A 13,530-nucleotide genomic window follows, 5' to 3' on the forward strand; every position below is an offset into this window, starting at 1 on the left:
CACTGTCCTTACCCCTGGGACCCCCGGTGGGGTTGTGATGGGCAGCTCTGACTGCTGATGAGTCTGTTCAGCAGGAGCAAGGAGGAGGGCACCATTATCCTGGACTGTGGGCCGGTGCCGATGAGCGCAGGCCACGCACACCCAGGCCGGGAAGACGCAGGCTCTGCGCTGCCTGGAGAATCTATGGTGCCCACTGGTGGATGGAGCCCAGAAGTGACCTCATCGAGTCCCCAGCGACCCGTGCTGGTTTGTCAGCAGCAGGAACAGCTGAGGCCCCACAGGGGAACAGAAAGAGGTCGCAGGCATACAATAAATGAAAGACAAAAGGTGGCAACTCTCTCCCAGTACAGCCCATGCTCATTCAGGTATGCTGCACCCAAAGCCGAGGAATGACACCCACACATGAGAGGCCTCTGCCTCTGGCACAACCTCCCCTGTGCTAGTGAGGGGGGGGGGGCAGGGGGCGCACCTGAGGGGAGCCCAGCTCCACGGCAACACAGGCAGCTGTGACACCGTCTGCTTGCTCATTCGCATGGCAGGGATAGTGAAATGTTAATAACAATGTAAAACTCTACTGTGAGACATTTCCTTCATTGATACCAGTGAACCAATGAAATCTTGAGAGGTTAACTGACTTGTCTAATGCCTAATGCTGGGCCTGGGGTTAAGGCCAGGACTTTTGGACTCTGGACCCAGTGCTCTTTATAACTTACCAGAAGGCAAATGCTCCTCATGGTCACCTCCCACATCCCACTGGGGAACACAGGGTCCTCTTTCCTATCAGGGGTGGAAGAAAAGCCCAGAAGAGCGAGCCCTGGCTCCAGGGTGAAAGGGGTGGGCACTAGTCCCAGCCACAGCACCAGCAAGCTGTGCGACCCGCACAAGTGGTCTCACCAGCCAAGGGTACACAGGACGTCCTCGGGTCCACTGGGACTCTTCATCGGGGCAAGGCAGTGAGACGTGCACATGTTTGTCGGCTTGGCATTTGGATTTCTTGCTAAGGTTTCACTGAAGAAAGAGTTATGAGCTAAACAGGTTTAAAACCATAGATTCCATGGTCTTGCGGGTAAATTTAGCACAGATGGTTTTGACCCTGGTGGCCAAGTCCTTGAAGTACAAGAATGACTGCTTTGCTTTTGTTCACCACTAGAGGGCGAGAGGCTGAAGGGCCCAAGAAAAGAGAATTGACCCATTCAGGCATTTATCTGTCTCCACCTGCTCCTCCAACCTGCAGTCGGGTGGAAGTTTGAAAGGCCAGAGAACCCAGGTTGCTCCCCAGCCAACCAATGATGCTGGCAGAACACACCTCACCTGCCACCCGCAGAATAGCACACCCTGTCCTTGTGGGGCAGGGATGCCATGACTAACGAATGCTGATTTAACTCCCAAGGCCTCCAAAGTCCTCCGTGTGAGGAAGAGGGGAGGGAGAGGCTGGAGAATGGCAAGCAGCCTGCTCTCATTCATCTGACAGCCAAATGGGAAGTGAGATAGCCCACATTACACTGCCTGTCCACACAGGGGTCACTTACAGAACCAAGACTCTGGGTTCTTCCCAGTTCAACTGGCCACTTCCCCTCAGCCCCATGACCTTTCAGCTGTGGAGGCTGCTACAGGCTCACAGCTGGAAAAGCAGTTTCAATTCTTCCTTCCTGGCAACCAGGAAGGCAAGCCTCCCTTTCTGGATCAGAGGCCAAGTCACTGACCCTGTCTGGGCCTCCACTGTCACGCTATAATTGTACCTGGTGGTGCAAAGTCACGACACTCCTTTGGGTAAATCCAGGAGGTCTGGGAGAGCACACAGTCACCACTGTCACGGGGTCTCAGGCCCTGAAGAGGGAGCCTGGGGAGGGGCTCTCTGTGTTGGCACAAATAGCTTGGCGGCTCATCTTGAGGAGGTGTGGGGTGGCCTGGGTAGGGAGGTTAAGCATCTACCTCCCCACCCCCCCACCAACATCAAACTCAATGCCACTGGCTCTTCTAGACTTAACTGGAATCATCGCTGAGCATGATTTCATGCCTCAAGAAATCTCCCACCCTGGCCGGGTGGCCTCAGCTGGTTGGAACATCGTCCCGTAGGCCGAAAGGTTGCAGCCCGATCCTCATCGGGGCGCGTACGGGAGGCAGCGGATGGATGTTATTCTCTCACACCGACATTTCTCTCCCTGTCTCTCTAAAAACCAATTCTCCTCTCTCTAAAAACCAATAAGCATGTCCTTCAGTGAGGGTTTTCTTAAAAAGAGAGAGAGAAACCTCCCAATGCAGGAGTGCAAACCTTTCCTGCTCGCAGACCCGGGGGCTCCACCATGAGAGCTGCAAGCAGGAGGATGCTGAGGCTCAGTCCTGCTTGCCCAGAATCAACACTGTGGGAAAGGGAATGTTGGAAGCTAGTAGCTGTGAAGGCCTCGGCCTCACTCCACTGCCTCCACTGCACAGGACAGCTAAGAGGGAACTGCCAGGCAGGGAGAGGCAATCTGTCCTCCAGAAGCCACTTCGGGCTGAGCAGGGAAGGGAAGGAGGGCACCTCTCTGTCTTGCCACCATCTTGCCCTCCAGCCCCAAGAAGGAAGGCTGACTTTCCGCCACCCTTCCCGAGGCCTCTCGGTGCTCCCCAGCTCGGTTCTCTGTTCCCCTTTCACACACACACGCTCTCCGCAGACTGCACAGCCACTGCCAGCTCTTTCACAACCAGCTTCTGCCTTAAACAAGCCATGCAGCCTGAGTGAGGTTGCCCCCTCCTCCAGACCCCGGCGGGCCTCAGAAGAAGCAGGTGCTTCTTCAGCTCCGTGGCAGAAGGCCCAGGATCGGGGGAGAGATGTGACATATAAGCAGCAGGCCGGAGGAGCTCAGTGCCACCCACCTGTGGTTCTCAGTGAGTCTGCCTGCTACTTAGCTACTTACCAGCCGGTCCTAGGCACGCCCCATCCACCACACTCTGACCCAGAATGTGGAGTCTCATCGGACTAGAGGGGGCTGCCTCCAAGGAAAGCAGCCCTTGGCTTCTGTACTGTCCATCTACCGTGTAAACCTCCACACAGTGGGGATTCTGTATGACCCACCCATTCATACCAACTGAGAGCAGACCAGGGAAAGGGACAGGAACATCCTTTCCAGACTCAGGACACTTCTGAGAAACTCCCTCCACGCTGACCGGTCCCAAGGTCCCAAACCTGGGGCTTGATGCTTGGCACGTGGTTTTCCATTTGGTGAGAGGTGTTCTTTCTCCTGTCCATCCCCATCCCCCACCCAAAGCCAGCTCAAGGCTCCTGAAAGGCAATCTTCATGACTTCCTCTGCCTCCCCTCAGACTTCTGTCCTCAGTCCCTGAATCCCAGGCTCCCTTCTCTGGCCCCAAAGTTGGCAGCCACCCCAAAGATCTGGGTAAGGCGGCCAGAAGTGGGGGATGGGATCCCCAATTTTGGAGAACGGGCCTTTACAGAACCTGGGCAGCTGCCCACGCCTGGGTTATTCCACCCACCAACCCTACACCAATCAGAGATCAGAGAAGAGAGAGGAAAATGGGTGGACAGAACCCGAAAGATCTGTCATTCAGGAGACAAGGTCAAAGCAGAGCTCTGGCTATCAACAGCTGGGCAATGGAGGAACTGAGGGTCGGGACCAGCTGTCCCAGGGCCAGTGGGAAAAGGACTGGTTGATCCCTGCCCCCTGCCCAGTGAATTATGGCACAGGGGAGGAAAGGCACAGCCGGGCCTGTGGGTCAAAGTGACAGGTCAAGGAGACCTGACCTCCAGGGGCCAGGACACACAGGAGAAGGGAGGAAGCAGGAGAACGGCCACTGTCTGAAAGCAGGAAGGGTCCATGGGGCCTGAAGAATGGCCCCTGGGCTGCAGGAGGGCAGCTGGCTGTCTCACAACAGGGCACAGGGTGCACACCCCCACGAGGCCTGGTCTGGACCTGGGAAGCCCAAAGAAGGCCAATAAAAGGAACCCTGAGCCCTGGAATCAAATGTGGGTGGCACGGAACCCTCCGTTCAGGCCAGTGAAGACAGAGCGCAGGGTTCCCACTGGAACTGGAGGAGGGCAGCTGGGAAAAGAATCACATCCCTCTCAGCTGGGACAGTGAAAATCAGACAGGCTGGCGTTCTCACCGTTAGTGCCCCAGCACACTGACCCACACGGTCCTCGGTTTACAAAGTACCTCCTGCATATCTGCCTCTGATTTCCATGTTCTTAACCACTCTAAAAAGGTATGGAATCATGAATCTACCAGCATGAAGAAATCAAGGTTCAGAGAGGTTAAGTAGCCTGTCCAAGGTTGCCCAATAAGTAGCAAAGCCTGACCTTTTGACTGTGAATACCCAGCATATACACCACTGCATTTGCACAAACATCGGTGCACACTCAGGAGCAATAGGTAATATTGTACTGAGGAAGTTAACCCCACAGAGTCCCCACCCATACAATTCCTACTGCTCTTGGCAAACTTGAGCCGAACTCCCCTCCGGGCAAAACATCTATCAGATCTTTCCCTACTATTTCTGACTGTGAAAATATTAGTTCCTGACGTCCTTCCCCTGAATGATTCAAGTCCCAGGTTCTCCCCCATGGCCACTAACGAAAGGAAAATGTTAGACACTGGCCAGGGTTCATTTTGAGACAGTATCAAACCACGCTGCCTTTAGTTTATTAGGAAAATGCAGAGCAAATGGGTCAGTAAGCACTATGTATCAATTGTGGAATCAACATGGTGGGTGGAAAGGTTTTCACATGAAAAAGCCACTGCTGTATTAAAGCTGCAACCGAAGTCAAAACAGCAGCACACGGGGGAGGTCATCAGAACTCAGCGCTCAGAAAGTGAGTCCTTGCTGAAAGCCAACCAGGTTCACTCCCCTACCCAGCAGAGGCAACAGCCAGGAGGCCACAAATGCCCTAGAGTCGAGAGAATTCCTTTGGCCTCCCTTACCACTTCTCAGGGCAGGCAATGTATTTATCTTGACAGTGTTCCTTTCACCTACCTGTATTTGCCCCCACCCCCAAATTTCCTCTTGGGCTTATCTCCAAGCCACTCTTTTCCTCAAAAGATTAAAGATTTAAACGCAACCCGAGAACAGTATATATAATCTTCAAAGAGCACTTTAGACACCATAAAGAATATTTTAACAGGCAGTTTTTTTCCCCTTACCACACCTGTCCTCATAAAGCATTTATGAGTTTAGTAGAGAATGAAAGTATGCCAGCTCACATGAAGAAGAGAACAGCCCAAGAATGAAACCTTGGACCCTAGGCTACTCAGGACCACCCCTCCAACTAGTCCCCAAGCCTGGTGGGCCTCCCCTTGACCACACCCCCCCCAAAGGGCTAACAGGGCTCTTCAAACCACCCCTTCCCCAACCTGCGCCTACCCGTGGCACACAGAGCAATGAAGGTCTGTGCATGCTTGCGGATCAGGGGCAGCTTCTCACTGGGCTGGGGCAGCCTGCGCAGGATGGGCTCGATGAAGTCATGAGGAGTGACCGCCGCCAGGTTCCACTTCAACTTCCCCAGCACAACCAGCTCCCACTCCTGGTGGGGAAGAGAGGAGAGAGGAGCATAAAACTCACGGGCTGACCTGGTGTTGGGGCGACTGGCAAGTTGGGATCCAGAGTTTTAATGATGCTCGTTAGGACGCTGCTAGATTGTAAGACTGCCCATTTGTCAAAGCGCCCCTGAAGCTTTGAAGTTGCTGACGGCTCTTCTCGTGCTTCAAATGTCAGGCTCCGCTGAAAATAATGAGAGCCCAGGTAGCAGCTGCCAAGACTCTACTTTCTTCTGTTTCTTTCCCTCTGGCTGCCCTGCCCCCACCCAACTCTGACTCCCTTGCGATGCTTTTGCCCCCGGGCCCAGAAAGTTGAACCTACATTATGATGCTGCCAAGGTCACTGTGGCCCTTGGGGAGTAATTTATTGTATATGTCTCCATCACTGGATTAAGTCTTTTTAATCCTCATGGAAAAATGATGCACACAGATAAAGCTCAAAATAAGGCTCCTTGGCCCAAATCCTTGGCAACCAATTAGCTTGCTTGTAGTTGGTGCCAAAAAAGTGCCATTTTCCTCTGCTGCTAAAACTTTCCCCTCAACACGTACATGTGCAAACGTTGGGGCTGCGATCCTCAGCCACAGAGCACCCTTTTACCTCCGTGTTCCAAAGGCCTTTGCTGCCGTGACTGAAGGACCGGGACAGCCAGGAGCAACCCTACTGTGCACCTAAAGGTGCTTGTCCAGGGTTGCAGAATCTCTCAGTGCAAATGCTGAGGGGGAAAAAACAAAACTTGCCTTCCTGGGGCCTTTCGTCAACAGTAAAATGCCTTACTGTTCTCCCTTATGGAGATACTTCTGGGGAATTGTGTCCAAATAGAAACAAGCCAAAAAGAACACCTTGAAAATGTGTAACTTGAGGGAAAATAGGCCTATCGCCTGGTCATCTTCAGGAGCACGACAGGCAGAGAACCCAGCTTGCTATGCACTCTGCCCCCCACCCCCTCAGCTCATGAACTCCCTCGCCTGTGCTGGGCCAGGGCCCAGAGCCCCAGGCTGCTCCCCAGCACCCACTGGCTGTGGGCCTGGGCTAGTTCGCTTCCTCTGGCTCAGCTCTCTCAGCTGTACAATGCAAGGACTCCTCCACACCCCAACTTCTGGGATAAAGAAATGGAACGAAAAGGCATATTTGTTTGGAGCAGTATAAACGCACCTGGTTGACCCTGGGAAAACTGGGGTGTCCTGAAGAACAACTCAGTCCACCATCACGTGGAAACAAATCAGCCACATGGAAGATTAGTGTTCCCAGTCTCCCGTGAGAAAACAGACTGGTTGCCAATTTTAACAATTTTTTCTTTACCCACTTTAAAGTCTGCCTTGGCTTTGTGCAGTGTTGGGGTAAAACAAAATACCTGGTAGGCTACTAAACAACCCGTGTCTTCTGAGATGTCTTGAAATTTCAGCCCTCCCTGTCTCACTGGAGAGTGTGAGTGAAAACCACTCATCTTGTACCATTATTAAAGGAAGCAGATCTCCCAGAAGAAAGCACCTTTCTGGGCCTCTCCGACCAAACCAGAAGCAGCTGAAATCTGGCAGCGGTTCAAAGGTGAAGTCATTCAGGCCCCTCTACATTCTCGGCAATTCCTCCCCCACCCTTGCACATGTCTGCCACTAGATGGCAGCACAGCCCCAGAAAGAAAGGCATCTCACAAAGACCTCAGTGCTAGCAGCCAGTCCGCTCTGTGGACTTTGTGCAGGCCTTGCCAGCGAGGAGGGGGAAGGGGTTATGAGGGGGCCCTTTTTCTAAACAGTGTTGAGAAAGGTGTGCAGACCACTGAAGGAGGGCCGCTTTACCAGTCCACTGTCGCCACATGTATGTCTTAAGTGTGCAGCTGCAGGGAAAAAGAGTTAGATTGGGTGGGGAATAGGTTGGCTGGCAGAAAACCAGTCAAGACAGGAGCCCTGTGGTCGTAGGGGTCACAGCCCCAGTGGAGGGAGGAACCCATGCCTCCGATTCCTCTGATGAGGGCCACGTTTTGACTGCTCAAAAGTCGGTGAGTTGATATTCAGTAAACAGCTACTATGTGCAAGTATCTTGAGACTTTATGGGTACTTCGATGAGGCACGGCCTCTGAACTCCAGGCTCTCAGGGGACACACACAACACATCGCCATCGCGTGAACACACTGCCTCCCATGGGAAGTTGAGCTATTTTCTCGGATCGAAAAAACAATGGTTAAAAACTTGGAATTTTATTAAAGTATTACCATGGTGTTCCATGCCTCCCCGTATGTGTGTGTGCACGCGCGCGCGCACACACACACACACACACACACACACCACTGCAGATGAATCTCAGCAGGACACGTCACCCTAGGATCTTCTTCGTGCACGTCGCCTCAGGATTTCAGTGTCCCACCCACAGAGGAACACACACACACACACACACACACAAATCTCTTATGAAGAGAAATATCTCCCATAAGTGTGAACATTCCGGTGATGGGTAATTATTCTTCCTCCTAAGAATTTGTTTGGAGAACTGTGGGTAGAAGCATAAGAGGCAAGGAGAGAGCTGGAAGGAAGAGAAAGGGGACAGTGGTTACCAGGAGCTCCTGAGGCTTGATGGAGTTGTCGGTGTAAATGCACAACTTCTCTGCCGTCAGAGGGATGGTCTCTTTCAGCTTGGAGGCCAGGAACATGCAGACAGCACCCAGGAGCTGAAGGTGGGTCTTAGGAGTCGGGACCCCAGCCAAGAAGCGGTCCAGGTAATTCATGGCCAAAGGGAAGACCTCCTCCTCACACTTTTGCTCCTCACAGACCTGCGATGTGGGAAAGAGTGGTAGGGAGGGGGTTGAAAACAACATCAGGAAGAGAAAACATGAAAAAGCATAACGTATGGGAATTACAAAAAATATTTAATTTTTTGTGGATGGGGGAGGGGAGTAGACTATGTGATAAGAATAATAAAGATAAGGAAATTGGGGTGAATCTAAATAGCCTATCCGTGCTGGGGTATCCCCAGAAGCCTAAAAAAAGAGAGAGAGAAAACGGTGAATTAAAGATTCGAAACGGGGAGGCAGAGACACGCGCAGCCCCGCGCCTCCGCTCCCGTTGGCTCCTCACTTCTCCGCTCACTCTAACTCACTCACTCTCTTTTTTGGATTTCGTCATCTTTTCAAAAAATCAATAAAAATATTCTGGAGGCTCCGGGGGTCTTCTTCTTGGTCCCGGCCGGACCCCCAGACCCTCCTCTATCATTCCCGACAATTGGAAAAAATGTCGCGGGGGGTCCCCGCAGCCCAGGCGCCGCTATCCGGGGGCTGGGTGGGGAGCGGCGGGGACGGGAGGGGGAGGGCGGGGAGGAGGAAGAGCGCCGCAGCTGCGGCGGCTGGAGTCGGAGCAGGGGGGGACGGCTTCAAAAAATAATTAAAAATCGAGGAAATATCCTAGAAAAGCCCTTTTGGCGTGAAAACCCCCAAGAGGCCCCCGGCTTCCCGAAACGGAGGTTTCGGGCGCCAGAAAGGTCTGCTCCTCGACCCCTGGGGCTTTAGATCCCGAGGGGAAACTTGAAGGGGCGAGAGCCGCGGCGGGAGTGTCCGGCTGCGGCCCACAAGGGCAGAAACTAGGGGGGCCCGGTGACGAGCTGGGGGGAAGACGAGGACCTGGGAGCCGCCGCAGAGGGGCAGGGGGACCCTGATCTCTCCTTTGGGGGTGCCCCGATATCCCCCAACACACACCTCCTCCTCCTCCTCCTCCCCTTCCTACCCCACCCAAATCTCCGCACGGAGGAAACTGGCGAGCCAAACTGTAAGTAACCGCGGTGGGATGGGGGCCGGCCGGGGGAGAGGGCGCGAGGAGAGGTGGCGTGGCGGCGATAACGGGGTGCGAGGGCAGCGGCGATGCGCTCTCGCCTTTCCAACCAGAGTTTTGCAAAGCAACATGGCGAAAACACGGCAGGTCCAGAGCTGTGCATACGTGGGCACACGGCTTACTCTCGGCAAAGATTTGGAGCAAGAGTAAAGAATTGCTTCTTTTGGGTTCCCCTAAAACACACGTTTTCTTCAGTGAGACTTCCGGGGCTCCTAAATTCCCCATTCCTCTCCTTCGCCCCACTCCCTCCCCCTCCCCCCTTAAGTGCCAACGCGGAGTCGCGACCACATGCGGGGACCTGGGGCTAGGACGAACGTTGCTCTGGCCTTTAGGGGGGCTGCTTTTTAATTTTTTCTGGGTCCCGATTGCATGGTCTTACTCTCTTCTTCACATCGTGGAAAGCAGCCACGGCTCCGCAAAGGACAGGTCCGAATGGGGGTAGGAAGAAGCAGCCACATGCAAGCACGCGCGCGCGGGATGCTCCCCCACCCCCGCCCCAGGACAGCCTCGTTTCTCCCAGATTTTCCTCCTTCCTCCCCTCCCCCTCCCCCCAGTTAATCTTGGGTCCTCCAAGGAACAGAAATAAAGCCACGCGTCTCGCCAAAGGGCGCGGAGGTAACCTCGAACACAGGAAAAGGGAGGCGCTCGCGGTGGCTGTCCCTCTCCCAGCTTTAGGGTCCCTACGCCGCAGGCGGGGGCGAGAAAGCGGGTGGGAACAGACAGAGCGTCCGTCTGAGGACCTACCTCCAGCATCCAGGTGGCCACCATCCTGCGCATGTAGGGCTGGATGTCCTTCTGCACGCATTTGAAGTAGGAGCACTGGGGAAGGTAGCGCTCCTCGATGGTGAGCAAGTTCTGCAAAACGCGGTCATCGTGGAGCAGGTTGCCGTCGGGCACGGCCCTGCGGACACGGTCCATCTCGCAGCACAGCAGCTCCATGGCCAGCGGGTGCCCACTCAGTCCCCTGCTTTCGTCGAACTGGAAAAGTTTTTTGGAGGGGGGAGGGGAAAGGGTTCCCCTTACCTCCTTCCTTTGGCTAATTGGGGCTTTCGGGGCAAAGTGAAGGGCAGAGAAGGGAAGCAGTGAGGAAAGAGATGGGCGGTGGGAGAGGAGAGCCGCGGGATCCGCTGACTCTGCCTGCCCTCCCCTCCAAACAGCCCAGCTCTCCCCAGCTCGCTCTCCTCTTCTGCTCTGCGAGGCAGTGACGCAAACTCTCCTCCCTCCAGCCGCGCTCCCCTCTCTGGTTCCTCCTCCCCTTCCCTCCTCTCACGTCCCTCCCCTCCTCCTTTCAGTCTCTCCCTCCCTCCCTCCCTCCCTCCCTCCCTCCCTCCCTCTTTCCCCTCTTGTTATTAAGGAGAACAGCAGCTGGCCCGACCTAACTTCAAACGCGGTCCCGCTCCCCACCCCCATCCCTCTCCTTGCTCTCCGAGGCCCTCTCCCTCCATCCAGCCCTGCATGCCAGGGGCCCCGGATAGGGGAACCCACAAAAAGCGCCAATTCCTATTTATTCCCTTTAATTTCGCACACTGTGTGGATGCTTCATAGCAAAATACCGACCCTCCAACATGGGCTTCTGCAAAACTCATCCTGTTACTCCCGCTCGTGCACTGAAGGTCCGGGGCTGACGGGCATTTTACTTGGAGATGGGGGCGGTCTCCACTTAGAAATAGAACCCTTAAGCGAGAAATAAGGAGTGCGATTTTAGAAAATTGCCACCTTGCATACCCAGAGATAAAAGTTGCGTCCTGAAATTTATGTTCCTGACCATTTCGAAGTCTCAAAGCCCAGTTAAAGGGACTAGAAAACGTCCTCCCAGCACCCACGCCCCCCCCCCACGCACGGAGTGTGCGAGGAGGCAGGAGAGGAAGGGGAGGGTGATAGGAGGGAGGAGGCGGCTTCTCCGACGTGGTAGAATGTGTCCCTGGGCGGGCTGAAACCGCCCAGGTCTCGGGGGGCGCCGCAGGGAGACCTGGCGGGGCGCGCGGAGCTGCCGCAGGCCGGGGGCAGGGCTGTCAGCAGTTCCTGCCGGCCGGCGGCCACGCAGGAAAAGCCCGCTTCCTTGCCCCTGCGTCTGCTGACAAGCCGCCCGAGGTGTCTGGGCCCAGCGTGGCCACACTGATACAGCTTTCTAGGAAATAGCCCGGGAGGGGGAGGGGAGGGGTGGCGAGGGAGGGATTAGGTTTGGCTCCCCCTCTCTCTCCCTGCGCGAACGCCACCCGTTCCTTTTCTCCGAGGCCCCTGACTTCCACCCCAGGTCCTGCGTTTGCATCCTTGCCGACCCCTCGGGTTCACGCTTCGCTTGCCAACTAGGCTTTCTCCCCGGGAGCCCGACCGGTGGTGGGGACGCTGGCCGCCGGGTCGGCTGTGACACGTGCTCACACGCATCCTCGGGTCAAGGCTGCTTTCACAAGGGATATGGTGGCGTTTCCTCACCTCCTTCCTCTAGCCACCCGACACCCTGCCTTTCGGTGTCGTTTCCCTTCGGGAGGAAGGGGAGTAAGCCCAGCACCCCAGTGCGCTGGCCCCGCTGGCACGTGCGGCCATGACGTGGTTCGGGGCTTTGGACACAGCGAGGTTCGCGGAGCGCCTCCTTCACCAAGAACTGGGGCCCGAACCGGGGTGTGGACAGCAAGTGGGGGGGGGCGGGCTGTCGGGTGAGCTGCTCGCTCGGTTCCGAGAGGAGGGGGTGGTGGAATAGAGAAGGCGGGGAGTGAATAAACCAGAGGTGCTCCGATTAACTCAGGCCCGGGGGCCAGCCCCTAAAAGAGGGTGGGGCGGAAGGGGTGGGGGGGGTGGGGATATTGCTTTAAATGGGTGAGTAAGAGTTTGGGGCGCCGTCTCCCCTCCCTCTATTTGCATAGCCAATGGCTCTGGGGCTCCTGCTACTGCGCGCTGATTGTTACCGGGCAGATTACTTTTTTTTCTTTTCTTTTTTTCTTTTTCTTTTTTTTTACTTTTTTTTTCTTTCTTTCTTTTTCTTTCTTTCTTTCTTTTTTTTTTTTTTAAGTAGGACGAGTTCCCCGCTACATCAAAAGGAAGCCAAGGCAGGGCGGAGGGAGTGCGGGACGGGCGGGCGAGGCTGGGGAGAGGCCGGGCGCCTCCGACCTTATCAATAGCCGCGGGAATTAGCGTCCAATCTACTGTACAGAAAAGAAAGGGGAGGGAAGAGGCTGGTGAGGAAAATGTCTAATTGCTGTGGAAGCCATTAGCTTTCCGGAAGGAAAAAAGCTCAATGAAAAACCCAAATCGCAAACTCAAAATGAAACACTCGGCGATGACAAACGCAAAGTGATGACACGCGGGTTGAGTCCAGTGTTCCTCGGAATAGAGTCGGTCCCTAACAATCACCTACTGACTTCACTCAGCTTGGACTTCCCGACTCAAGCTTTTGAGTCACTCTGGGTAAATACATTAACTTACATTTTAAGACCCCCATAAAGGAAATACTCAAACTTAACCTCAGCCACCTTTGAACGGATCAAAGAAAGCTGCTGGTGGGTGGAGGCGCGAGAGAGGCATTTTTAAAGTATAAATCTACCCCCAACAGGCGAGGGCAGAAGTTTCCAGCCTCTTGATAACTGCCCAGCGTGGTCCCCTCTCCACCTCCCTGCAGGGACAGCATCCCCAGCCAAGGGTCTCGTGGAGGGGGGCGGGGAAGAGGCGGGTGGTCTTCCTCTGGGCCTCGCCGGCTCTGGGGAGAAAGCCTGGGTGGCGAACCCTCCACTCTCTGGCCCTCTCGCCCCTTCCCTCCGCCCCTACCCCTACCCCTACCCCTACCCCAGTCTGGCTTTGTAGAGAAAATTCCGTTGGGGAGCGGGGCCGGGGCAGAGGTGGCTGTGAAGGGGAGGGGCGCGGGTGGCCCCCCCCTTCCCAATTCACCGAGACCCACGAGTTCCGATGCTTCCCGCGTGGCGGGCTCGCCTTTGCAAGTTCCCCCACTCACTTCCCCTTCCTATTACAGACCGCTCCCGAACACCAACTTCGCAAGGGAGCAGTCCCCCAGTCCCGCGTCAGTCTCCATCGCGTGGGGTGGGGCGCGACAGGGTGCGGAGGTTGGCAGGAATGTCTCTGGGAGGCTTGGACTGGAAACCGAGTATTCCCTTTTGGTCGCAACTCCGACCATGTGTTGAAATACTATTTTTTCTGCGTAAAAAAGCACTCTACCTTGCATGCAGGCAGGGGGAATG

The 13,530-nt window shown here is 55.2% G+C and overlaps 1 protein-coding gene across 1 annotated transcript in view; it reads right to left on the reverse strand.

Moving 5' to 3' along the window:
• The window catches only part of CCND2 (cyclin D2), a 28,897-nt gene extending 18,338 nt beyond the window's left edge, over positions 1–10,559 (reverse strand). The window contains exons 1-3 of the mRNA XM_045830414.1: positions 10,088–10,559; positions 8,077–8,292; positions 5,358–5,517 (exon numbers count right to left, since the gene is read on the reverse strand). Of these exons, the coding sequence (XP_045686370.1) occupies positions 5,358–5,517; positions 8,077–8,292; positions 10,088–10,282 (571 nt within the window). The 5' untranslated portion in view covers positions 10,283–10,559. The remainder of the gene's footprint in view (positions 1–5,357; positions 5,518–8,076; positions 8,293–10,087) is intronic.
• Positions 10,560–13,530: the final 2,971 nt, after the last annotated feature.

This window comes from Phyllostomus hastatus, unplaced genomic scaffold (assembly GCF_019186645.2).
Source record: "Phyllostomus hastatus isolate PE091 unplaced genomic scaffold, TTU_PhHast_1.1 phas_contig_152, whole genome shotgun sequence".
NCBI classification, from domain to species: domain Eukaryota; kingdom Metazoa; phylum Chordata; class Mammalia; order Chiroptera; family Phyllostomidae; genus Phyllostomus; species Phyllostomus hastatus.